Raw genomic sequence first — 27,759 nt, 5'->3', positions numbered from 1 at the left:
AAATGGAATCTCGCAATATAAAAATAATTAGTTTTTGAAATGTGTATTGTTGTGGTTTTTCTCCTGGCACGTCTGCACCCAGGAAAAATAGCAGTTATTTTCCTAAAATGTGCTAAGCGGAGAAAGCAAAATTGTAAAAAAAAAAAAATTTTTTTTTACAGTATTTTACACATTTTGTGACCCATTTTGGCTTGTTTAGTTGAAGATGCACTTTGAGTTAGTTGACACAAACGAGTCTTAAAGCCTTAAAAATAATCCATTTGATAGAGAGTTTTTTGTTATTGTTGTTTTAAGTAACAAAATGTCAAAAAAAGTTTTGAGTTCTTATCTCCACCCTCTATTTGTGCTCATCATTTCTAGCAGGAGAGAAAAGGGGTCACTGAGGAATTTCAGTTTCTTAGCACTTGCTACTGTGATTCTAACAAGATGAGTAAAGGACTGTAGCTCTCCCTTAGACTACAGTAATAACCTGTAGTCTGTCCATCTCAGTTTCACATAGATGTGTTGAGCTCGCCCATTTGTTAGAGGAACACTGCTGGAACAGTTACATTCATAGATTTATCCTTCCCGCCACCACCCTTACCTACAACTGAATGTCTGCTTGGTCTGTGGCCTTGAGATCCAGCTGATAATAAAATCAGATAAAAAGGATTACCAGGGAAAAAAATCTTACAGGTTCTGGACTGACTGGAGCAACTGAGTTTGTGCAAGAAAGATAATATGATATTTACAGTGAGTCTGTATCAAAGAAATACTAGTAAGGCAATTACTACTCCTTAAGTAGTGAAATGAGAGGCAGAGATTTTTGTAACATTGTGTTTTGGATAATTATTACAAGTGTTACTTTTGGGTTAAAGGAATATATCTTTTTACATATCTCTTAGCTCAGCATGTACTTTGTTTACATTGATGAAGTTCAAATCCAGATGTTCTCTTTGTTGCGACATATATCATAATGTGACAGTACTGGCTACTTTAGTTTCAAGTCAAGGGTTAAGATCCCCTTACCGGTCATCTTTTAAAAAAAAAAAAAAAAGATTTAGAAAATCAGTGTTGATTAATACCAGTTTTGACTCTTTGTTTGGTTATCAAGACACGTTTCTAGACCCTATGCTTAAGCACCCCCCTTTCCCATCAGGCAGTTGTAATTTGCTCTCCAGTCTACATGTGGGCATAAAGGTGTCCTTTGATATAGGTGGCTTCCAGTTGATAGCTTGCAGACAGTCTTTTTTTAAACACCATTGATAGTTTTATTAAAATGAATTTTTATTCAAATGTAGATTTTCATGGAACAGCTTAAAAATCACTGCTTTAAATGATAGGCTCATTTCCCAGTATAAGTACTGTGTACTACCTTTTTTTCCTTTTTTAACTTTATGAATATGATGCTAGAGAGGCTGGGTTATCTGTTAGGAGAAGCATGAATATGTTGTCCTTTTCTGATATTAGAACTGTCTAATGTAGTAATAGGAAACCACATTACAGGTTCTGGCTCAGAATCTTAGGATTTGGCAGCTTAAAGGGACCTTGTCAATTACTCAGACTAAACCTTCCTGGAGCCAGCTGTTTCTAGTGGTCTGAGGTGGCATTAGGCAGGAAATGTAGAGAGAAGAGAAAGCAGTGGCCCCAGACTTAGTTAAGATGCTCAGAGGTAAGAGGAGGAAGAAAACTGATTTTTGTTGGAGAAGCTAGCAAAGATAGCAAGGGAACCAGCAAGAGATGCTAGAATGTGTTGCTTGATTAAAGAATCAAAAAGTAAAGCTGACTTCAAGAAGAAAGCTTAGCCAGCAATGGCAAATCCAGCATACAGAAAAGGAAAGATCTCCAGGGAAGCCCCTGAGGATTGCTGAAAGACAAGCTTCAGTAGAAAATGGAGATAGAACCAAATCACTTGATAAATGGGGGTTAAGAAAGCCTGGCCCCTGTTTTTGAATTATTGTTATTATTACTATGGGATTTAGAGGTAATTGTTCATAAGTTCCCCTTCAACCTTTTGTAGGGAGGGATTTGCTTTCAGAGCCCTCCAATTTCATATTTCTGTGAGATTTTTAAATATTTCATGTGAAAATGTAAAGGAAGTGAAGGAAGATATGGGACAGGAAATTAGTGGCCTCCAAAGAAATGTGAAACAAGGTGAACCATGGTCAGAGTTAGACCCAGTCATATAGCCAGAAACTACGAGGAAGAAAGACAACAGTCCTCCTGTGCAGAGGGAAAAGTCAAGTGTTGGATTTGCATTATCTGTCACACCCTGTGCTAAACTCCCTGTCCTGCTTGATTTTCTCTAGGGTAGAAGGTGTGGTCCAGGAAGTCTGTTGCCTGGGCCAGCTCTAGCTTTCAAAGGAGAGGTAAAGGTTAAACCTTTAGATGTCCCTCTAGTCTCCAGGATAAAAAAGAGAGACTAAAGACAAAGTCTTGGTTTGGGAATTGGGCAGTCTCAACCAAATTTGTTCTTCCAAGGTTTGCGAGTAGGTTTTTTTTTGGTTTGGGTTTTGGTTTTGTTTTTTAAAAGATTACCAGTAAGGGGATCTTAACCCTTGACTTGGTGTTGTCAGCACCACACTCTCCCAAGTGAGCTGACCAGCCATCCCTATATAGGGATCCAAACCCATGGCCTTGGTGTTATCAGCACCACACTTTCCCAAGTGAGCCACGGGCCAGTCCTTGTGAGTAGGTTTTTAACTCAGAACGCACTTTTCGTATAGAGACTGTGCTTAAAGGCATACCCTGTTAGAATCGCACTCTGGACTCTAGAATGCGTGGGACACATGTGTTGGGGAGGAAACATAACACCCTAGAACATCGATTCCATGGGGAGCATTCTGAGTTTGTGCAATGTGAGGGAACAGGTACCCTGTAGTGCCTGCAGTAAGCAATCTGTATTCCCTTATCATAATTGTGCCACCTGCTAGAATATTTAAGGGTTGCAGGTTATCTGGTGTTGGTAGGTTATTGGAAACAGGATGGCAGTTAACTCTCAGAGGTTTCTTCAGAAGGAAGATGGTAATGGCACATGTACAACTTGTTCATAATTTCCGTTAGAAATAGGGAGCTACCTATAGTTTGAGATTGTACGAAACAGACTAGATTTCAAACAGTTGGTGCTGACAAATAATTGTTGAGATTTGATGTAATCCTTAATCTTCATTATATCTGGAATTCTGATTTCATACTTCTGTGGGATTTTTAAATATTTCACATGAAAATGTAATTTGCTGCTTATTGATAGACATCTTCAAGTGTCATGTATATCCAATTTGTCTAAGCCCCTTCCAGGAGATTTTTAGTAAATGCATAGTTCCATTAAAAAGTAATCAGAACCTTGCTTTGGGGAAATCATCCTCAGAAAATGAACCTGAAGAATAGTAAGTAATCTCTTTTAAACCATCCTAAAATTTCCACAGGTAAAAGAAGATACAACATTAAACTATGGAAAACTTTCACAGACTGTTTTAACTGCTTGCCGATAGCAGCCATCGTGGATGAAAAAATATTCTGCTGTCATGGAGGTATGTGGGCTGATTTTTAGTCCAAATAGGTTTTGATTTTTTCTAAAGGGTGGACACTTTGACATTTATGAGTTATCATTGGTGACTTTTCCTGTCAGATGACTCTCCTTTGTTGATGTGTTACATCACAGGGGCTACTCACACAGCCAGGCTCATTTGGATAGAAATCTGAAGTAAGCAATTAACTTGTTACAGGGAATTCTAGACTCTGTAGCAGTTTGATTTAAAAATATGAGGGTAATAGATAATAGAAATCTTTCCATGAACTTCTTGAAGTACCCTCATAGTGCAAAAAGTATTTTTAACTATGATGTAAATTAGAATACCGAAAACGTGAATAGACTTTCCCTTCGTCCGCTTTTGATCCTCAGAACTTTTTCTGACTTGGATTTTTAAATCTATTTTGCTTTGCTTGGTGGTTGTACATTGTATAATGTAATTGCAATGGTGATTGCAGAGAGGATTCCTTTTCATCTGTGGTCAGAAATTAGGCAACCATCAAAGAGCCAACATAATATATATATATATATATATTTTTTTTTTTTTTTTTTTTTTTTTTTTTTTAAAGATGACCGGTAAGGGGATCTTAACCCTCGACTTGGTGTTGTCAGCACCACGCTCAGCCAGTGAGCGAACCGGCCATCCGTATATGGGATCCGAACCCGGGGCCTTGGTGTTATCAGCACCGCACTCTACCGAGTGAGCCGCGGGCCAGCCCCCAACATAATATATTTTAATGAAGGCATTGTCTCTGTTCTCCTAGTTAGGCGGGCTTTGGTAGAGTTGGGCATGTGATTTTTAACCCAGATGATAACTGACTACATCTCAGCTGGTCTGATAGATTTGATGGTCTGTGGACAGCACAGGTTTTCTAGACAGATACCCCACACCTGAGCATCTGCATCTTCTGTGCCTAGTCATTGCAAATAGTCAAAAATAACATTTAGTACGTACATTTCTCCTTATTCTCATCAACTGGGAAGGCACACAGAGGAGTGGTTTTTAACAAGCACAATAATAGATTAACCTTTCAAAAGGAGAGAACAGAACTGAGGTTACCAGAGATGGGGGAGGGGTTAGTGAGGAATTGATAAAGGGCCTCAAAAAATGATTACATTGTATAATGTTGAATATACCAATTATTCTGATTTGAGCATCATATATTGCACACAGGTATTGATATTCAACTCTGTACCCCACAAATATGTACAACCAATTATGTTTCAATTTAAAGTTCATACTGTGCTCCATGAATTAGTGTACATAGTAAATTCCAGTCCTTGTTCAGTGGTTGTGTTTTGTTTTGGTTTTGCTTTGAAAACTACGTACATAAACAAAACATACCTATAGATTTAATTTAAGCTTTGGTGTCAGAGTTGTTGAGTCTCTGTAAACAAATGGAATTGTTAAAGTGATAACATTGTTTTAAAAATTCTGTGGTCTTTAATTTTTTTTCTCATTTGATAGGTTTATCACCAGATCTTCAATCTATGGAGCAGATTCGGCGAATTATGCGACCAACTGATGTACCAGATCAAGGTCTTCTTTGTGATCTTTTGTGGTCTGACCCCGATAAAGATGTCTTAGGCTGGGGTGAAAATGACAGAGGAGTGTCCTTCACATTTGGTGCAGAAGTGGTTGCAAAATTTCTCCATAAGCATGATTTGGATCTTATATGTAGAGCCCATCAGGTATTGATTTTGAATTTTACATGTACACTTAAGAGCATGTGTGTGAGCACAGATTCTCCTTGTTGATTTTGGTGGGTAGGTATTGCTTATTTATACAAAATGTTTCTGGAAACAACCTCTACAGGGTATCAGGCTCAATGGGAAACTGAAGAGTGGTTTTATTCACCTAAAATTTGCTCCTACTTATATTGAAATAATTTTCTCTCCAAGGTGGTTGAAGATGGATATGAATTTTTTGCAAAGAGGCAGTTAGTCACTCTGTTTTCTGCACCCAATTATTGTGGAGAGTTTGACAATGCAGGTGCCATGATGAGTGTGGACGAAACACTGATGTGTTCTTTTCAGGTAGAGCGTGTTTTCAATATTATTTCCGCTTATTATGTTTGAATTTTGCTGATTTTTTTTTTAAAAAATTGCTGGGCCGGCCCGTGGCTCACTTGGGAGAGTGTGGTGCTGACAACACCAAGTCAAGGGTTAAGTTCCTCTCACCAGTCATCCTTTTAAAAAAAAAAAAATTGCTACTTTCTGCTTACTGTTCATTTATGTTGAGTCAGCTAAATTTTCATTTTCCTTTAACCAGTATCTGTCCTAGATGAGTAATGTGTGGATCACTTTTAAATGAAAAAGTTATCAGGGAACCTTTCCCCCAGTGTTGAATTTAACTAATTTTGCATTACTTAAGTAGGTAAAAACAAAATAATGTATTAGCTTTTTACACTTATGGCACTTCTACTATAAATCTAAATCCATAATGTCAGTGTAATGTTCAGCTAAAATTAAATTACTGCTTGCACATGAAAATAGTACTAATTGCCACGCGCCAGATACCCTGTGTGGTTATTTAGTTCTACCTACTTGTCTCTAGTCTAATTTCTACAAAATCTTTGTTGGTGAACCATGACGTCATTTGTTCTTCACTGAGCACAGAAGCATTATTTACTTACTGTGGTAAATTTGTACAACATCAGGCCAGCCCAATCTTAAACTAAATACAGCCACTGAAATCATGTGGTAGTCATCAGTTAAATGAATTAAAACAATTCTTTCACCAGTTCTCAGGGAGAACTTGTTAGCTCCCAGAGATGATGCAAAGATCCCCTAGGGATTTGAGAAACACTTTTCGAAGAACTTTTCTTCCCTTATGTCTGAAGCAATAATTAAAGGTAAATGCCAAGGGCCGGCCCGTGGCTCACTTGGGAGAGTGTGGTGCTGATAAAACCAAGGCCACGGGTTTGGATTCCTGTATAGGGATGGCCGGTTAGCTCACTTGGGGGAGGGCGTGGTGCTGACAACACCAAGTCAAGGGTTAATATCCCTTTACTGGTCATCTTTAAAAAAAAAATTAAAGATACTGCCAGGTGTAGACTTTAGAAAATTATTTTGCCCAAAGGGAAAATAATTTGTCCAGATCATATATTTTTATCTGTTCATCATAGCATTGATTACTGAAATGTTTACATGTCAGCTTGGTTTGTGTTAGTGTGCTCGTGGGGCTTTCAAAATTGTTGGGGCAGTTTTAAATAGTCAAAAATCATTCTGAGCAAAAGATTCAAATGAGATTTAAGGACTCATAATAAGATTTTGGGTTGAGTGTATTTCCTAAAATGCACTTGGTCTTTTGAATCTTTTTAGATTTTAAAGCCTGCAGAGAAGAAGAAGCCGAATGCCACAAGACCGGTAACACCTCCAAGGGGTATGATCACAAAGCAAGCAAAGAAATAGATGTCATTTTGACATTGCCTAGTTGGGACTTGTAACATATAGTCTATAACCTTCATTTTTAAAACTGTAATGTGTACTGGTCAGCTTGCTCAGATAGGTCTGTGTTTGTGGGGGCCCCTCCCTCCATTTTTGATTTGAATGGCATTTGCTGGTTATAACAGCAAATCAAAGACTCTCCACACTCCCAAGATAAAGTATTTTGTTTTTTAATTCTCTGTTCCTTTTGCAAACAATTTTAATGATGGTGTTAAAGCTGTATACCCCAGGACAGTTTATCTTGTCTAAGGAGTAAGTGTACAATTGATCTTTTTTTTAATTCCGTACAACCCATGAATAATGTAAATGTTCGTTTTCTTTAGGATATAAAGAGAGCCCTAGGGTGCTCTAAATCTGTACATGTTATTGTCATAAAATGCATACTGTTGATACAAACCACTGTGAACATTTTTTTATTTTAAAATTTTGTTTCAAAGGGATTGCATTTTTCTCTCATTGTCCTGTCATGTACAAACTAGTTTTTATAGCTATCAACATTAGGAGTAACTTTCAACTTTGCCAGCATCACTGGTATGATGTATATTTAATTAAAGCACACTTTTCCCCTACCGTATACTTAAAATGACGATTAAAGCCATTCTTTTAAATGTTTGTGACTCTTTCCTAAAGCCAAAGTTTCTGTTGAAATACATATTGACACACCCTGAAGTACAAGGTAGCATGGTTGTATACACATGCCACCTTCTTAGGCATTCAAAAACAGGTTTTTGATTTCGAATAGCAATTAGAAATATAGTGCTATTTAAGCCATTAATGATTAAAGTTAATAACATTTTGTACAATTTCCATATAGTCTTATTCATTAAGCAATCTTTTTACAGTTACATCAGGCCTGAACCCGTCCATTCAGAAAGCTTCAAATTATAGAAACAATACTGTTCTATACGAGTGACCGATTATGCTTTCTTTGGCCTACATTGTTTATTCTGCGGTGAAGTTGAGGCGTATAAGTCAAAACAAAGGAACTAACTTACTATCCACCAGTTTATACAGAACTCACAGTATCTATGACTTTTTAAAACTAAGATCTGTTAAAAAGAAATCTGTTTCAACAGATGACCATGTACAATACCATGTGGTGAAAATGAATTCAGACTTATTAAATGACGAACTTGTTAAATCCTCTCAGTGTCTGTTTATCAGCACAATACACACAGAACTGTTGATGGTATATTGAATAGATTTTAATTAATAAATGGCTCTGGAATCCACACAGTTTCATTTTGGACTTGTCTTCCTTCATATAGTCTGTTTTCCAAAGATGAGTTGTAATACAGATGCTCATATTCTTTACATTCCAACCTGGATAGAACTAGATTTCTGAAATAGAGGATAACACTGAACTATCCTCCCTGCTATGGGGAGGCTGGACCCCAGGGATCCTGTGCTCTTCCCTCACACCCTACTGCCCTCCAAACAGTTCCCTACTAGGGGGTCCTGAGGCACCTGGCCCCTCCTGGTCTGTTCCTTTGGCTGTGAGGGAGGTTGGACTTCATGACCTTCATACTCCACATTCTATGACAAGTCCAAACTTGGCGTTATTTTACTTTTACATAATATTCTCTAAGACTTCTCTGACTACAGGAAGAAAAAGAGCAATAATTGTGTCAGAGGCGACTTCCACATCTTTAATCTATGCCTTGAACATTATGAATTGTCACTTCTAGGATTTCAAAAGCCTAAAAGGTTGTAAGATTGGGCCATTCTGCTTGAATTATACTATCTCATTGCAGTGTGTCATCTAGCTTATAAACTTATTTCAGAGAACATAAGCATATAGCATTGGCTGAGTAGAAAATCAGTCTTTAGTTTCAGGACATGGGATCCTTAGGAGAGACTCAAACAATTTGAAATTGATGTGACAACAGAGCTTGAGGCCTTGACCTATAAATCCTAGTGTCCACTAACCTTTTTTCCCATTCCTCCTTTATCTCCATGTGCCTTTATAACCTAGTGATTACACTATAAGACTAGTCTCCTCTCCTAGCTGTATAATTTGAGTGAGTGGCTTGAATGCTGAGCTGAGCCACAGTGTCCCTAGCTATAAAACAGAAGGTAGTAAGCTGCCTCATATTGTGAATCTTGAATGAAATAATGTGATGTGTTTAGAAAAATGACTGACTCATAATGAAATTCAGTAAATGTTTCACTATTTGTTGCTTTATAATAAGTCCCAGTTGTTTCATGTCTTTGGATATCTCAGTTGGGTGAGTTCTACGCAGCACCTGCCTCTTGTTTGTAGCTTTCTTATGACCTGATAGCTAAGCATCTCTGAGCACTTAATGCATACTGCATAGAGAACACCATTATAGACATCTTCAGCAGATACAAAAGAACCATGAAGCATGAAGTAGTTGTTGTAGTTATTAGTGTGATATTTAAATTCTAGTTTTCTTTTAAGTAAGAGGTATTCCTGGTCTCAAGATGACAGCAGCATTACAAATCCATACAGAAAGACAGATGATGCCAGCTTTATGTAGCTAAGTAGTCTGTATAACACAGTTTAACGTCACCTGTTGGAATCACTGATTTGGTACCCACAGACCAGACCTGCCCACTTCTAGCTGCAGTGGACAGCACAGATGCCAACATAGTGTTCTTGTTCTTGAAGTACCTTGATTTAAGACTAGAGACTTCTGAAATAACATACACATAAATGGACTGAGGAGCACAGGGACTAGGAACAAATCACCGAGTGCTGAGCCACAAAGGTGACACAGCATTTAGACTGATGGAAAGGAAGAGAAATCACCTGTTTCCCAGTGTTAGGACCATGATCAGGGAGTTTGAAAGGGAACTCAAGTTTTGAGGAAGTGAAGATACAGGACCAACTAGTAAACTAAGGCAAAGTGAGCATCATGATATCCAAGAAGTGCTTAAACTTTAGAGTTGTATTTGCAGTTTGCAGACTAAGCATGTGATTTGAAACGCCCACCGAGACAAGAGTCTCATAATCCAAGTATCCCATGAATTTAGTAGTGGAAAGGAGACAAAGCTGGGGATCTGCGTGAGGACAAGGAAGAGATGTTTGCTCATGTTTGGGTGTATAGAAGATAGTAAAGAGAGCTGCTTCTAAAAAGCAGATTAAAATAGTGTTGAAGTGCCGTGTTTCCATTTTCCTCTTGAGAAAAAGACCCAAAGCTCATTCAACCCTATGGACCAGCTAGTTTCAATCTGCAGGGATGGTTTTAGTGAAAAAGAACTTTTTCTGTTCTGCAAATCAAGTGTACACATCAGCCTAGACTAAAAGAAATGACACCCCTGCCCCAGGCTTTGGTTTCCTCACCTACAAAATAGGGAAAACTAGAATACTTACCTGATGGGATTGTGAGGATTAACCCACCAAAACTATCTGCAACTTGACTTACACATAATAAGCATTCAGTAAACATTGGCTAGCATAAGACACCAAACAATATTTCTAAGATTTACCAGTAGTGGAACAAAGGAACTTCAAGTTATGTTAGGAAAACTTGGCCCCAGGCACAGGCAAAGTCATTTTTCATCCATCCTTGATGACGTGTGTGTGAGCTTCAGAAGAACAGTGAAAATGAAGACAGACTAAGCAACTTCAACCTCAAGTAACTCAAGTAGAATGAATTCCTGGCCTCCCCAAATTAGTGCATAATTAACGATTGTGTAATCACAGAGATTACTGCCATCCAACTGATCAGCACAACAGCTTCATTAGCTCCAGCAGGCTTGGCATCAGACTTATGGCAAATATCTGAATAATTGCAAATACAGGTAAGCATTTTAGATTTTGGTTGTGAGAATTATCTATAAATTTGTAAGTTATTGAGATATATAAGACTAAGTCACCTTAATTATGTAAACTTGGTAATCAAAAAGTTAAAACTAAAAGTTTGCAATAATTACATAGAGAAATAGAATGTTACCTAGATAAGGTCCGGAAGAAATTATACTTTTTTTTTTTTTTTTTTTTTGGTGGCTGGCAGGTATGAGGATCCTAACCCCCCTAACCAAGGGTGTTATAACACTGCACTCTAAACCAACTGAGCTAACCACCCAGCCCAATTTTATACTCTTGAACAAAAGCTTATAAGAATTTAAAAATATAAGGCATGCAAAATATTGGAAATAGCAATAATAAGTGCTTCTGAAAATAGTCTTGAGGCACTGCACAAAGCTTGAGATCTAGGGATTGTGTAAAATTAAATCATTGCCATCAAAAGTCTGGGAACTGAGGAAGACGTAAGTAATAATCTTGCTATTGGGATGGAACACTTAATTTGGCAGTAGGGCCAGCCAAAAAAACAACTTGCTATTCCACCAACCTCAGGTAAAAATGAGCATTTATCTAGTGTTAAGCTGCCCAGATACCACAGAAGCAGTAAAGCAACTGATGGTGCTAAGAAAGTATCATTCCTGCCCAATGTCAGACTTTGGAAAATTCTGACTATTCTAATGGCTAAATTATAACACTTAAATTTGAAATTCTACCCCAAGAATTTATTAAATTGAAATTCTACCCCAAGCAACCAGTTCTCTAATAGTGGCATTTTGTTTGCAGTGACCTAATACTGATCTTACTCATTCAGCCATGCTGTGTATTTGATGCAACTCTAGAAAAAAAATCTGAAGTGCAAGTTAAAAATGCATATTCCTTTTTTCTTCTAGCCACCCAATTAGCACAGTATCAAATACCGAGTCTCCCAGAGAGGACCAGCCCACACACCAGTTGTACAGGGCTGGTGAACAAGAGAACAGTAAACCAGTCATTATGTTCTTGGACAGACAGACTGCTTGACCTTTCCAGAAAAACCCTGGCAAGTTAGGTAGGTGTGGCAGAGAGCGCGGGTGGGATAAAGGATGTGCTTGCTGAGGTTGGCAGAAGTTAATTTGCCACCTGCTGGGAATTTGCTCATTCATTCACCAGCTCCTCAAGCCTTTAGAGGAGCCAGATTCTAAACCTGTTATCAAAATGAAATCACTTATTTCCAAATTTTGATTACCCACCCACAACCACCATGTATCTTCCTCTTTGTGTTTAGTGCTAACCTTTCAGATTAAGAGGTGGCTGGAGTTGACAAATCATAGACTCAAATAATGCCGCAGTCAGGAGGCTATACAGAGTAAGTGGTCAGATGCACTGATTCAGTGTGGATCGGGGCTGGCTGGATTCAGCTCATTAGCTTGGCTTAGACTGGTTTCAGTTCTGCCGCATATTCCTCCCACTGTTCCAGGCCCATTGGGTATTCTCATGACGATAGACTAAGGACGAGAGAAAGGCAGTGCAAGTTGCTCGTTGGGTTCACGTTTTGGTCCCCATGAATGGCACATTTCTGTAAGATTCAGTCTTGCTCTGGTCAGCACCGCTTTATTCAAAACCTCAGCCTCTCTTTCTGCATTTATAGTACGAAAGGGTTGAGAAAGGTGATCTGCATTCTCTTCTCAACTCCAGAAAGCTAGGATTCCTCCAAGACAATGCTGTTCAAACTTTTGACAGGTGCACCCTTCACATCAACAGCCCTCATATGTAACATGAATAAAATCAGAATCTGTTAGAGGCAGGGACTAGGGGCCACTTGTCCCTACTAGCTTTCACCCCCAAGTATTGAAATCACTGCTCTAAGAGAAACATTGGCTGCTACTTCCAGGCAGTCTTTAAATTGTGTTTGTAGACCAGCATTGATAAGATGTCAGTACCACCTTCTACTAGAAGAACCCTCCCAGACTTTGTGATGCCTTGTGTAATATCCAAATAGCTAAGAAATTAATCCAAGTATTCACATAGAAAGTCAAACAACCACTTTCAGAGTTATTTAGCATTACATTAGGGGATATAGTAGATCAGAAAAGCATTCTGCAGATTTGAACAAAACATCCTTTAGGAGATCAGAGTTTTTCATTTAGGGGGGTTCAAGTGCCACTTTTTTTGTTGATTTGTGTGTGTGATTTAATTATATTTCAATGTGTGTGTGTGTGTGTATATATATAAGGTATATTGTCATGTTATGTATTTTATATACTATATATTTTTAGTGTATCTTTTTAGTGAAGCATCTTAATGCAGAAGAATACATAAAACAAACACCCACATATCTACGTCCTTTGTTACGAAGTAGAATATTACCAATATCTTAGGAGTCCCCTGTGTGTACCTCCTCAATTACATGTTTATCTCCCTCCCTCCATAGCTAACCACTATCTTTGACATTAATGATTTACTTCCTTCTTTTTTATGGGGGAGGCAGCTGGCCAGTATTGGGATCTGAACCCTTAACCTTGGTGTTATAACACCGTGCTCTAACCAACTGAGCTAACCGGCCAGCCCTACTTCCTTTTTTTTTTTTTTTTTTTTTGCATGTGTGTATCCCTAAACAATATATTGTTAAATTTTGCCAATTTTTGAACTTTATAGAAAGAGAATAATACTATATATATTCTCCTGTGAATGATTTCCTTCAACTTTTTTTTTTTTTCTTTTAGAGATTTATCCATGCCACCTTGCCCAATTCCCACTTTATGGTTTCAAAAACCGTAAGGTGGGAGGAGTTCTTCTCTTGCCTTACAGGGATCCAAACCCTTGACTTTGGTGTTATCAACACCATGCTCTCACAAGTGACCTAACTGGCCAGCCCCTTTCTTGCCTTTTTTTTCCCCCTCTACTTTTTTCTACTTGTTTGAAGTTATATTCTTTTTGATTATTCTTTTACTGTTTACCCTAGTAGTTTTAATTTGCATTATTAATGTTAGAAATTATCTTTTTCAGTATGTGTATGTCTAAATAAAAGAAGAAAAAATTTTTTAAAAAGTTATTTGCCCTTCTTCCCATTCTCTCCCCTTTGGGATTTATAATGAGATGTGTGTTAGACCTCATTCTGTCTTCCATTTCACTTTAACCTCTTGTTTTTTTCCATCTGGGTCCCTGTGGTCTCCATTGTTGATAATCTCTTCAGCTCTGTTTTATAGTTTACTAATTTTCTCTTCAGCTGTGCTTTATCTAATTCATCCACTGATTTTTAAATTTTAATTTACCACATTTTTATTTTAAGTTCTTTTGGGTTTTTTTGTTTGTTTTTCAAATTTTGTGTAGTCATTCTTTGTCGTTAGTCCGTGCTAATCTTTTTTACACTTTTTAGACTTTTATTTCTCTAAATATAATAACCATGGTCATTTTATATTCCACCTGATTATTCCAATATCTGAAGTCTTTGTTGATCTGTTTCTATCATTTGTTGTTCCTACTGGTTCTCATAGTTGTTTCTCTGTGTGTTTTGTGATTTTTGACAGAGTTGCCCATTTTCCTTGCCTATTTATCCATGGGGATTCTCCGTGGCCTGGGTTGAAGTTGAGTTCCTCCAGAGAAGGTTAGAGTTTGCCTTTGGTGGTAGACTGGGGCAGTACCAACCCAAAATCTTAGAATTCCTCACTTGACATTTTTCAGGTCATACAGGTTCTCATTAGGCCACAAACCTGCAGGTCCTCGTTGTGAATTCTCAAAGGAGAGCTTTTTTGCAAAGAGTAAATGGTTTTCCCATTGGTAATAATTTTAGTGTTTGTATTGTGCACATATGTGTTTGTTTTGATGAATAAACAGTAGAATCATACATCTTCCAGCCATCAGGGAACTCTGAGTTGTCAATAGTTTTTGAACAGTATAGATGGGTGAGGTTCAATTTAAGCTTTTTACTCCTTTAGGAGCTGTTTTTTTATAAAGAAGTAGGAAAACTAACTCAAAATTATATAAGATTTTCTGCAAACTACACTGCTCAAGCTAGACCTTACATAAAGCAGGGTACCCATTTCTTTAATGAGTTGGTGGATACATGTGGCCTTGAGCTGATTACACTAGCTTCATAGTCTGCAGAAGTACACATGGGCAGCATCTCAAAGCTGTTCCTCCTCTTAGAGACCACACTGGGCAGTGGTTAAGGCCTGGGCTTTGCAGTCCATGGCCTGGGTGGGAATTCTTACTCTTCCACTTCTGGTTGTGTGGCCTTGGGCAAGTCATTTAACCTCCCTGTACCTCAGTGTTCCTCTTGGTTAAAACAGGGCTGATATCAATGGTTGCTGCAAGATGAAAGAACTGAGGCCCAGACCCATAGTAGCTGTGCAGTAAATATTAGGCATTATTATTTTTTAACTTTCTTGCCACTAAATCCATGCAGCAATGATGAAAAGTATAAAACAGTTAAAAAAAAGGAACAACCAAAAAACCATCCTCCTGCTGTCATGTAGTTGATAACCAAAAACGGAATTAGTTTGCAAAAAGCACTGATAATGAAATTCTATTCTGCAAAGATCCACAAGCTTTCTACAAGTACACACAGCCAACTGGGAAACTGTAGGAAAAGTAATTTCACACAGTCTCAACAATCAGTTACAAAGTAATTGATTCCTTTTATATATTTAACATTTTTAACCTTTTTAGTTCATTTATTTTTTGAATAGGTATAATACAGGGTAAATCATTTTTTAAAAATCCAAATACTCCTATGCACGTGTGGGTGGCGGCAGGCAAGTAGTACATGGGAAAACTCTCCACCTTCCCCTCAGTTTTGCTGTGAACCTAAACTGTTCTAAAAAAAAAAAAATGTCTTTTAAACAAAAATCCAAACACTCAGAAATGTTAAATCTTCCTTTCACCCCTGGCCCCCCAACCACTTTCCCAGATGTAGTTGTCTCCATTTTTCATGCACCTTTCCAGGATGTGCTGTGCATACGCCAGCATGTTTAAGTATATGTAGTCCTCTGTCTTTTTTTTTTTAATGCAAATGGCATAGAAACATTGTTTACATTACTTACCATATCTTGTAGACTTCCTATTTTAGTACATTATAGGGCGTCACTTCATTCTTTCCTTCCAGCACAGCTCCTGATTCTAATTTTTCAAAAAGCTTATTAAACAACATTCTACCTCCCTTTGTTGAAAGTAGAGAAGGGTGAAGCCAGGAGTACGATAGAAAGAAAGAGTGATCAGACACAGAGGCCTGTTCTGTGCCAACAGAACTGGCAGTATTTACCTGGAAACATTTGTTCTCTAAAACCAGCCATGTCCCAGCCCTGCCTCCTCCACGTGCCCACTCCGTCAAGGCCAAGAGAGGGAAGTGAGCTCAGCGGTGCCCCAGTCCAGCCTCAGATTGTGCCAGAAAAACAACAGGAGCTGTGCCCCCCAATCACCTGGGGGGGCCTGGAGGCCTGATGAGTGCAGTGTTCACTCACAGTGACAGTTCCTGTGTTTATGTATCCAAAGAGGCTTGTTCTGGCTTTTTTTTTTTGATGGCTGGGCTGTATGGAATTATAAACCTGTGACCTTGGTGTTATAAGGCTGCACTCTAACCCACCGAGCTAAGCAGCCAGCCCTTGTTCTGGCTTTTGAATTGTATTTATGTAGTAGATACTGTTCATGCATGTAGTTAAAACTTTTTTTTTCTGAAGGTAGAAAAGGATAGACAGTGGAAGATCCCCTAAGCCCCAGTTTTCTTCCCCAGAGACAATTTACAGTCCTGTTTATTTATAAAGGTAAATGTTGATCCTTTTTTCCTTACACACTAATTTTTTACACACCTCTACATCTTGATTTAGGCAAGTATATCAACCTATACTGAGATTATTCTATATTATGTATACATACTGCTGCCTTATTCTTTTTAAGAACTGCACAGTATTGCTTTGTATGGTTTTACCATAATTTATTTAACCAGCCCCCTACAGATGGCCGTTCACCCTACTGTAAGTAATGCCATAATAAATATCCTGGCCCATTCTTAGGTGTACACATGTTTAGTTCAAGTGCTATCTGTTGAATAAATTCCATGAAGTCAAATTGCTGATCACAGTGGGCAGTCCACTTTTCTTAACTTTTCATTCTGAAAAAAATTCAAATGTATAAACAAATAGAATTTGAAGTCCCATGTCCCCATTGCTCAGCTTCAACAGTCATCAACTCAGAGCTGAACTTGTGTCCTCTCCAATTCCCTGGTGCGGTTATTTTGAAGTAAGTCTTAAATATCATTATAAGTAGTTCAGTTTCTCTCTCTACAAGATAATGATTTAAAAACTATAATACCACTATCACACCTAATATCTAGTTGGTGTTCAAATTTTCTAGATAGATTTATTTAAAATTTTTTTATAGTTCGAATGAGGATCCAAATAAGGTCCATTCATAAGGTAAGGTTGATAGGTCTTTTATTTATTTATTTTTTTTTAAAGACCGGTAAAGGGATCTTAACCCTTGACTTGGTGTTGTCAGCACCACACTCTCCCAAGTGAGCTAACCAGCCATCCTATATAGGGATCCAAACCTGTGGTGGTGGTGTTATCAGCACCACACTCTCCCAAGTGAGCCACAGGCCGGCCCTTGATAGGTCTTTTAAATCTCTTTAATCTTTAGGTTATCCCTCCCTTTTGAAGAAACCTGGTTCTAAGTGTTTGATTCATTCTGGCTGTTGCATCCCCCTCTAAATGTTATCTTTTCTTTAAATCAATAGTTAAATCTGTAGATTTGATCAGATGCAGGTTCCATTTGGGAGTGGCAATATTTTATAAGTGGGGTTCTTCTGAAAGGGACCTTAGCCAGAAAAATAACCATATTTGGAGTAACTAAGACCAAGAGAACGTTTTAGTCAGCCCTTGGGAACTGATAATTATCAATTCCTTGAGGTTAGCAGAAGAATTAAGAGACTGCTGGGAGATGAAGTCACCGCCTCTTATGTTGATTCACTTCAGAGGAGGTATACCTGCAATTAAGGACTGAAACTAAGTTTCTTGTTTTTCTTACCTCTCTAATTAGCTGCAAACAAGAGGAGAGAGGCAAGACAACCTAGCTGGTTGTAAACTCCCCCTCTTACTTAAAGGAAAACTGCATCCACATTAATTAGAAATCTAAGTCAGGTATTTTTATGATGTTTGACTAAGGTTGTTATCCTTGAACTCTCTCTAGGACATAAGGATTCCAACCTCGAGTTAACATCAAAGACTTGAAGCTGAACACAGACTCTGATGCTGAAGTTTCCAATCCATCATGGAACCCTGACATTTGATTCAGACCATCTGCTGCTCCCAGATCACCCCCCCCCCTTTTTTTTTCTTCAGAACAAAGACCTTTATCTCATCTTCCTACCTCTTCCCCTTTATAAGCCCCAGGACAGGCATCAGAAGGTGGTATGATTTTAGCCTGGTCATCCCCCAGATGCCGGTTATCTGAATAAACCTAATCCTTGCACCAGTTTCTGGACTGTTGAGTCATTTGTTTAATGTGATAGGGCAAGCCAAGCCTGGTCTGGCGGTAACAAATTGGACGAGCCAGCCAGGAGTGCCCCCTTAGTGGTCTAGACTTTCTCCCAAATCCCAATGGCTGGAGCAATTGCCTGCGGAACCACGCCAGGCTAACCCAGTGACGTTTTCGGAGATTGTCCTGGACTGTCAAGGGGGGCCTTGTTGCCCTTGGTAAGCAAGCACTACGATGGAGATTTGGGGACTTTCCTAAATGGCCGCCAGGGACCTTTTACCCTGACGATTCTCCTGTTCTTCCCACCGTGCTGCTGGCTGCCACTTTTCACCTGGTCTGGCAGTGACCTTGCATTAGGAGGCACGTACCATCTGGTTGTCTTTCAGTGTGTGTGAAGTCAGCAGCTCTTGATCCCATTGGTACGCTAGGGATTGCAAAATGTCCAAACTCTATCCCTACCATTCCTTCATTGTGTCATCCCTTCTTCATTTGCTAACTAGAACAGTTCTATACAGAGAGAGTTCCCTTCATCTGCTACTTGATCACTCTGAGTTGCTTTCCAAGCATCTTCTCAAAGGTGGCCACTGAGTTAGGACTTTGTTTTGTATTGCTCTGTCTCAGTATCATTGTGAACCTGTGCGTTTCCGTGTATTTGAAATGCTTCAGTCCCTTGGAATTCATACTCTTGTTGGTGTTGACATTTCACCATCCTTAGCCAGTCAGAGCCTCTTCAGGTTGCTTCATGTTCTGTTTTTTAACCCTTCTGTGGCCTTTTGACATGACCATTGTAGTCAGTTTCCTTTCCTTCTGCTCCAAGGACATGTTCTAGGTTTGAACTTTTCTTTGTTTCCCCGGAGAGCCATGATTCCTCTTAGTGGGAAATGGCTTTAGTTTTGGGTATTGGGGGTGGGTGTTTATTATCATAGTTGTTTGTTTCTAGGCCTTTTTAATAAACAAAGTTAGGAAATATATTTTTTTAAGAGACAATAAATCATTAGTTCATTCTGATATTTTCAATGAAAATTTAAGATTACACTGTTTGTTTTTTTGGAGCTGGCCTATATGTGGGGATCCATACCCATGACCTTGGGGTTACAAAGCTGCACTCTAACCAACTGAGCTAACTGGCCAGCCTCTACACAGTTTTTACTTCTTTGATCTTATATTTATATCTCTTATAGTGAAAAATCTTAGTTCCCAGTAACATTAACATAATTATTTGCTTCATCCTATATTATGTATAATAGTTTCAGAAGAATAATATGAATATTAACAATGTGATAACTAAAATAAATGAAATATAATAAAATAAATAATAAAATAAAATATAATTTTTGTTGGCAGTTCTTTGTGTCCTTATAGTGCTTTTTACCCTACTGGGATGCACAAATTACTGTGTTTTAAAGTCACCTGAAATAATTCTTCTCAATGGGATGATGCCAAATCAGTGAGGCTCATTTGTCTTATCTTGCTTCTTTAAATTTACATTTAATTTTGCCTTAGTACTTTAGTGTATAACATTTACATCTTTCCAAAGTCAAATATACAAAGCAAGGTATATTCAGAGAAATCTGGCTTCCCTCCCTGCCCTCTCCACCCTGTCAGCACCTCACCCTGTTTCTGTATACTGGGTGGGGGGTGGGGAGGTGTATGTGTCTTTAGTAGAAGTAGATACGTGTTCTTAGACCCCTTTCTCCTGGAGAATGGAGGCATATCAGTAGCACTTGCTCCCACCTTGCATGTTTCCTTAACAGTTTATCTTGAAGGCCATTCCACAGCTGTATTTGTGTTCCTCTTGCCCTTTTCTAGCTCCATGTTCCTCCCAGGCGGGATGTTACATAGTTTATTCAGCCAGTTCCCTATCGGTGGACATCGAAGCAGTTTCTAAAAGCCTGTACTCTCTAGTAGTGCTGCAGTGAGGAACTTGCACAAACGTCTTTTCCTGTCACTGTGTCTTTGAGATAGTAGGTGGGCCTCCTCCAAGGGTAATTGGACTTATATATGCATTTTTTTTTTAATACTTTGACATATTAACTTGGTCTCCTGCCTTCCAAAGGGATCCTTGCCTGCCTCCCACCAACAGCGTTTGAGACTAGACTGGTTCATTTGAAATGTTCATTTGCAAGCGTCCAGCTCAGTGTCCCTGTGTGTTACAGATGTCCTTGCTTGACCTCTTGGGCCCCTGATTAGTACCGTGCTCACAGACCATAGACTCGGGGCCCAGGGGAGGGAGGGGAGGGAGGGCTGTGCTGACTTAGAACAGAAACCAGGCCATTTTGACCCAAGTCTTCCTTGGTCTTACGTTTCTTCTGTGTTCTTCCAGATTGTTTCTTTGCATTCACAAGCATACATAGGTGTACTTGTGAGTGTGTACATGTCTGGATGTGTCACTGACTTGTCAATAAGTTCCTTTCCATTACAGGTCAGCACACTCAGTTCCTTCCTTCAGAGACATATTTATTAAGTGGCCAACATGTCCTCAGTGGACATTAGAGGTTCCAGAACAGATTCTTTACCCTTTGGGGCCTCAGAGTTATTTCCATGAGATTGAAACTAGAAATGCTTGGAAAAGGCCTCCCTAACAGGTGATCTGGGTGGGAGATGCAGGATGGAGAAGCCCATGAAAATGTAAAGGGAAGAGAGGTGCAGAGAACCGTTGAAGTCTGCTGCCGCCGATTCAGAGCTCCATGTGAAGTAGTATTTGATGTGTTCCTGGGCTCACACATCCCTTTTCCATTCAGATCTACTTTGGGAAGCTCTGTTGCCTGCATGTAAATAGTCTCTAAGGTTAGACATAGGTGATCCAAGCAGGTTGTTGTGGACATTTTGGACAGTACAGTGGCCTCCCTAACTTGCACCCCACCCTCTCCTGGTGTGTAGGGCCAGAGATTGGGTGTAATTAATCTACTCCTTGGCACAGAGATTGGTTTTGAGATAGGAAGCCACGCCCAAGCCACCTTGCACATATTACCCTGGCCGGAGTGTTGTTCAGGGATAGAAAGGCAACCCAGGTTGGTCCAATGAGAAGGAAGCCCAGGACCATTCTTTGATGGGTGGAGGTGGGGAGCAGAAGGCCTCTCCTCTGGGAGTTGTGGTATGCTAACGTGAAGCCTACAACTACAACATTTTGCAACAAAGAGGCAAACTAGTCTGAGGACAAAAATCAACCCAAGGAAATAGGGCGGAGAGAACAGAAAAAGCCCAGAGCTTTGATCAGGCCATACCTGAAGCCTCTCCTGCCACTGGACTAGTTCAGTTAGGTGGCAGATAAGGTTTCTTCATTATTTCAGTCAGTTTGAATTGTTTTCTGTTACTTGCAACCAAAATGGGCATCTGGATTTTCCATCCATTTATTGCAGTGATAGGAACCAAAAATGCAGCTTCTCAATAGAATGGCTTAAAGTTGCTACCAAATACCAACAGTTGTATCATTCAAGGACCTGGTGTTCTTCAGGAAAAGCCTTCACAAATCACCTTTTTGCTCCATCCCAGCCCACACCTGGTGACAAGCTAGGGACATTTGTATGAGAAGATTTTTTTTTTTTTAATGACCGATAAGGAGATCTTAACCCTTGACTTGGTGTTGTCGTCAGCACCACGCTCTCCCAAGTGAGCTAACCGGCCATCCCTATATAGGGATCTGAACCCGTGGCCTTGTTATCAGCACCACACTCTCCCAAGTGAGCCACAGGCCAGCCCTAGAGGATGGTTTTAATGTGCTCCTGACCCCGCTACTTCCTTCTCCAGCAGCTGGAATTAACCAGCAGAGGAGTGAATTCCCTGAGTCCTTCCCCACATTGAGAGAAGGGCACTGAGCACCTGTATGGGCAGTTGCTTTTGTAATCCCTCCTGGGGAGCAGTAATGGCCTACAGTTACGGAGTGCAGAGAAGAAATGGTATTGCCAGCATCAACTCAAGAAACTGGACCTCGCTGGCCAGAGCCCAAGAAAAGATCCAGCAAGTGCTGGGTCAGGCACATGTTCTGTTTGGTGCAAAGCCCAGTGCCTGCCCTGATGTGGGTCCTCACAGCCCCTGCTTGCTGTGTGCGCCTGGCACTACCCTGCATCTGCTCATTCCGTCTTCCCAAGCCCAAGAGGCACTGTGATCCCCATTTTACCGATGAATGAGAATACTGAAGCACAGATTGTTTTTACTAAGGCCAAATGATCTGTTTTTAAAATAACAATAAATATGTTATAAAGAATAAGACCAAAACTACATAATAAATATGTAAATATGTTAGCTTGGCAGACAGTATGCTCATAATAAATACTTGTCAGGTGAATGAATGTTACATCTTATATTTTCCTGGGGTTTCTTCGTTCAAGGACTATTTATAGCGGCTACTCTGCAACAGGCCTTGGGAAGGCAGGGGTCCTGCACTTCTGTAACTTGGTCTGGTGGGAGGGACAGGAATTAAGCCAAGAGTTAGACGGTGTGGGTAGGTGTGAGAGAGGAGATAATCCAGGCTGCCTGGTCTGGGGGAGCTGGAGGGCTTTCCTGAGCAAGCGCCATTGCAATGGAGGAGGAAAAGCCGGACCTGATGGCTGGCAGAGCACTTCTGCCACCCGGACTGAGGAGCCCAGAGCATGAGGGGACGGGGGAGGGTGAGACTGGAGAAAGAGCAGGGCCCAGAGCAGGTAAGCCTCATCCCAACAGCTGGAGGGAGCCAGAGAAGGATCCTGAGCTCTGCAATTCAAGAAAAATTATTTTATTCCTTAACTTGGTGGTGAGGACATAAGTGTTTCTAATAATATTCTGTATAATTGTTTGAATGAGATATTTCTTAGTCGAGAGATGAGATTTCATTAAAAAGCACTCCCAGTAGTGTGGGGAGGAGGTCTGAGGAGGACAAGAGTAGAAGCAGAGACTTGCAAGCCGGAGGCGGTGACAGTGGTGACATGAACAGAAAGAGGCTGGACTCCAGCAGCATCAGGAGGGAGGGTCATGGGGTTTGGTGAGGGGTCGGGGGAGGAGTAAGGAGGAGTCAGGACTCCTTCTCTAGCATGAATAAAATATCCACCTGCCTAAGAAGTCAGAAATTATGTTATGAAAGCATAAGCCTTTCTGAAGACAGGCTAGGCAGGGTCTATGGGACAGACAGAACTGGTTCCCAGTCCATCACCATTGTGGCAATAGCGAAGTCAATAGGTCTCTCTGAGCCTCTGTTTCTTTCCTGACAATGAAGATATTCAGTGGTTGTGAGGATTAAATGAGGGCGTGCATATAAAGCATCTCCTTCACGTAGGGCCAGGCACACCTGAAACAACCCATAAATAGAAGGGCTCCATGTTGTTGTTGATGAAAAGCTAGAGACTTGTTCTAACATCCATGTTGGTGGGTTGGACCCCAGGTCACCTAGTTCAGCCACTGGTTCTCAAATTGGGTGCCCTAAGGATCTGCCTGGGGTGCTGGACAAAAATAGAGTCCTGGGCCTTGCTGCCAGAGATTCTGATTTGGAAGTCGGGGCCCAGGAGTGTGCATATTCATTGAGTTCAATATCAGAGGTATTGGTGGTTCATGGCCCACACTTGGAGAAATACTGCTCCAGGCCATACCACTTTTATAAAATACACACAGATACTCCCCACCTCCCCTAGGTGGTGACAAAAACAGGCCTGACATCTCTATTAGTCAGCACTCTTCAGTTGAAATCGTCAGAAACACCAATCAAACTGGATGTAGCAAAGAGGGAATTTATTGACTTGTGCAACCAACACGTCAAGGATAGCTCTGGGCACAGCTGGACACAGAGCCTCAGTGAGATCATTAGGATGCAGCCTCCTTTTCCATCCGACAGCTCTGCTCTGTGTTGGCCTAATTCCCAGACAGACCTTCTCCACGTGACACCCCACAGGCGAGCCCCATCCGTCCCAAATAGCAGTCCTAGCAGAGGACTTCTCAACTAAGAGTTCCGGCCGGAATCCTCCCAGGGAGCCCCGCTGGTCTGGTTGGGTCAGCCTCTCGCAAACCACCTGGATTGAAATTAGGGAAAAGCTGAAGTTACCAGAAGAAAGGGGGGGAACATTACCCAAGCAGGGAAAAACTAAAGATGGCCACAACACTCTAAGGGAGAACTCTGATTAGAAATACCCCCAAGTACACTGAGCTGCCTCAGAGGTAGTGAGCTCCCCATTGCTGAAGATAGTCAAGCTGTGCCAGAGAGTGCTTTTGTAAGATACTACCCCGAGAAAAATAAACTTTCTTTTCTTTCTCTTTCTTCTAGAACTTAGCTCATGATGTTTTTATTTCCCTTTTTCCTAACCAGGAGACCCAGCTTAAACACCACTTCCCCCAAGAAACCTCCTCTAGCTTCCCTGTGACTTTGCCTTCTCTTGTGTGACTATAGTCATAGCTCCAATAGAGTGAGTTCAAGTCCTGCCCTGCCACTTCATGGCTGGGTGACATGGACATGTGACTTCACTTCTCTGAGCCTTGTTTTTTCTCATCTGTGTAATAGCTGGCAGTTTCTCAAAGATCTCTCCTCCACTTCTTCCACAATCAGAGACTTTTTATCTGGGCACATGTGCTCTGAATAAGGGCCACATTTCCCATCTTCCCTTGAGCTAGGTGTCCATGGCACTACGTGCGGCCCCAGGGATGGGAGCAGCAGCATCGTGTGGCCGCTTCTGGGAATGTCCCTGAAGAGATGGCTGTGATACATCTCTTGTCCCTTTCTTGCCCATCCCCTTCTGAGTTCTATCTGAAACGCAGATGCTGCCATATTTGACTATGAGGAAGAAGACCCCTAGGGATAGCAGAGCAGTGAGCTGGAAGCAGCATGGGTCCCCACTGCCTTGTGAAAGGGCAGCACTGCGGGCCCCTCTGGACTTAGTGCCTCCAGCCTTTGGCATGAACAGTGACTGCCAGCTTGATCAAGCCACTGATATTTTTCTTTTTGCGGGGGGGTTGTTTTTTAAAGATGACCAGTAAGGGGATCTTAACCCTTGAGATGGTGTTGTCAGCACCATGCTCTCCCAAGTGAGCCATGGACTGGCCCTGCCAACTGATATTTTGGTCATTCTATTGTTGCAGCAGAACCTCATCCTTTTTGTTGTGGCTGGCCAGTATGGGGATCTGAACTTGTGACCTTGGTGTTATAAGGCTACACTCTAACCCACTGAGCTACCTGACCAGCCCAGCAGAACCTCATCCTAACTCAGAGCACCTACCTCACAGGGTTGTCATGAAGTCTAAATGAGGAGATGTGTTAATGTGGCTGGTGCAGCGCCTGGCATGGGGAGGCCCTGGCTCGGGAAAAGGAGGGCTGTCAGTTTCTCCCCGTTATTCTTAGCACCATCCACTTCATTCTGCTGCCTCACATTGGTGCCGGCTATTTCCAGCTCTGTCTCCTTCACTAAGGTCCACTCTGTTACAGCAAGGACCTCATCTTCTCCCTCTCCCTCCACTCCAGGGCCCAGGATTCTTGGGTGCAAACGACAGAAGCCAGCTCAGGCTGACTGCAGCCAGCAGAACTCATGGGAAGGCAGTGGGTCGCCCGCAGGATGAGGGAAGGCTAGAGACCCAGGCCTTGTCCACTGCAGGATCCCACCCCTCCCTGATGTGCATGGAGGGGCCGTTTGCTGTCTCTTTCTCTCCCTGTTGGCTCCATTTGGGTCTGTGCTTACCTCTCAGCTGGACTGGGGAGCACCTTGAAGACTTTCACCCAGTGGGACCCAGCAGGAGTGACTGGGTTCCCTAAATGGAAAGAAAGTGAAATGGGCATGGAGCAGCAGCAGCCACAACCCAACAGAGGTGCAAGTATGGATGGTGGCTGCATGTGCTTGACAGTCACAGACACCCTGACCCCACAACAGAGAAATGTATTCTCTCAGAAATGGAAGTAGGGAAGTGGGGCTGCCTAGGGCGAGGGGGCTGTGTGACTCAGCACCATGAGGAGGACCTGGTACTTTCCATCTCTTAGCTCCACCCTCCCAGGCAGGAGTATCTCCAGGCCTTGTTCACGGGAAGGAGTGAGGCAGACGGACGAGCCTTCCCAGAAGCCCCAGCAGACTGCCTTAAGTCTCACTGGCCAGAGCAGTGGGTCACATGCCTCTCCTGACACAGATCATGGCAAAGGTGGATGGACTCACCAAGTTTCGTTTAGACTTCTCTCCTGGCTGGAGAGAAGCTGGGAGTCATCCCAGTCTGCTTCTGCACCAGTGTGGGACCCAGTAGGTGGAACCTTCTCCAGCTGGCCAGGAGGGCTAACCCACGTGGTCGAGAGTAGTTTCCCTGAGTAACCAGCAGGTGGAACAAGGTGATGCTGCAAAATCGTTTAGCCTGAGACTCTGCTCACTAAAATGAGAGTCAGAAAGTATTTCCAGTGTCTTCTGCCCTCCTCTTCCTAATGTCAAGGCCCACCCACTTCAACAGACAGGAAAGATCCCAGAGAACTGGAGAACTTGACCCACAAACATTAGCAGCCACTGCTCCTGCGCAGGCAGGGAAGGAGTCCGCTGAGAACCCTGTGCTGGGAGCAAGGTTTCTGTTCTAGCTCTGCCTTTACCAGCTGCGTGGCCTTGTCATGAAACTTCTGAATCTTGGTCTTAGCTGTGAAATGGGGACAGGATGCTTACTTAGCACGGTGCCTGGCATACAGGAAGAGCTGCGAGTTCTTACATTCCAGGCACCATGGGAGGCCTGAGGGGACCCCAGTATGGGCCCTCCAGGTGGGCATTTCTCTGCCCCCTTGTGAGTGGTTTCATGTCTTTCCTCCACTCCCCCCTCGCCCCCCACCGCCCTTTCCACTCCTGTCAGTTTCTGTCTGACACCACTGACTCCTCCTCTTCCTCTTGGTTTCCAAGACCCCACACGCCCTTGGCTTTTCCTTCCACCTCCCCAGCTACTCTTTCTGTCTCCTGTGCAGCGTCTCCCTCATCCTCTCAACACTCGCTCAGTCCTGGACCCCTTGGTCCACACTCTGAGAGGAGGATCACAACCTGGTCCAGTTTTCAGTACCAGCTGTGTGCTACTGATGCCCAAACCTCTCTGCCAAGTTCCAGACTCAAATCCTACTGCCACCTTGACACCTCTGCTTCAACCATTCAAACCTGACATCAAAAACAATCAAGACATCCCTCCACCACTGTGCTCCCAGGTGCTCCTCTTCCTCACCTCTCCATGTCCACAGTCCCTGTCTGCTCTATCTCCCATATGGATCCTGAATCCATGCCCCCTTTTCCTTCCCAACTCCCAACAGCCTAGCCCAACAGACTGTCTCTCGTCTGCACTTCCACTTTCGCCTTCCTCATAATCCAGTCCCCACTCAGAGTTATCTTTTTAAATCAAACTATATCAGTGAATGAATGGATGAACAAAATGTATGACCACATAATGGGATATCATTCAGCATAAAAGGAATGAAGTTCTAATACATACTACAACATGGATGATCCTTGAAACATTACACTAAGTGAAAGAAGACAGACACAAAAGACCACATATTGTGTTATTCCATTTACATGGAATATCCAGAATAGGTAAATTTGTAGAAACAGAAAGTAGATTAGTAGTGGGTGCTTAGGGCTGAAGGTTGGCAGGAATGGAGAGTCACTGCTTAATGGGTGCAGGGTTTCCT

General features: G+C 41.5%; 1 protein-coding gene across 2 annotated transcripts in view; it reads left to right on the top strand.

Annotated features, from left to right (window-relative positions):
- The window catches only part of PPP1CC (protein phosphatase 1 catalytic subunit gamma), a 28,633-nt gene extending 10,559 nt beyond the window's left edge, over nucleotides 1–18,074 (top strand). Inside the window, exons 4-8 of one of the 2 annotated variants that reach the window (XM_063086533.1) lie at nucleotides 3,405–3,509; nucleotides 4,977–5,200; nucleotides 5,411–5,545; nucleotides 6,833–6,893; nucleotides 7,801–8,194. In XM_063086533.1, the coding sequence (XP_062942603.1) occupies nucleotides 3,405–3,509; nucleotides 4,977–5,200; nucleotides 5,411–5,545; nucleotides 6,833–6,893; nucleotides 7,801–7,871 (596 nt within the window). In that variant the 3' untranslated portion in view covers nucleotides 7,872–8,194. Of the gene's footprint in view, nucleotides 1–3,404; nucleotides 3,510–4,976; nucleotides 5,201–5,410; nucleotides 5,546–6,832; nucleotides 6,894–7,800; nucleotides 8,195–17,891 lie in introns of those variants that run through there. The other variant, XM_063086534.1, reaches the window with a different exon arrangement.
- Nucleotides 18,075–27,759: the final 9,685 nt, after the last annotated feature.

The sequence above is a fragment of the Cynocephalus volans genome, chromosome 2 (genome assembly GCF_027409185.1).
Source record: "Cynocephalus volans isolate mCynVol1 chromosome 2, mCynVol1.pri, whole genome shotgun sequence".
In the NCBI taxonomy this organism is placed as follows: Eukaryota; Metazoa; Chordata; class Mammalia; order Dermoptera; family Cynocephalidae; genus Cynocephalus; species Cynocephalus volans.
The sequence above is the reverse complement of the archived record's forward strand: the minus strand, read 5'-3'. Positions and strand labels throughout refer to the sequence as shown.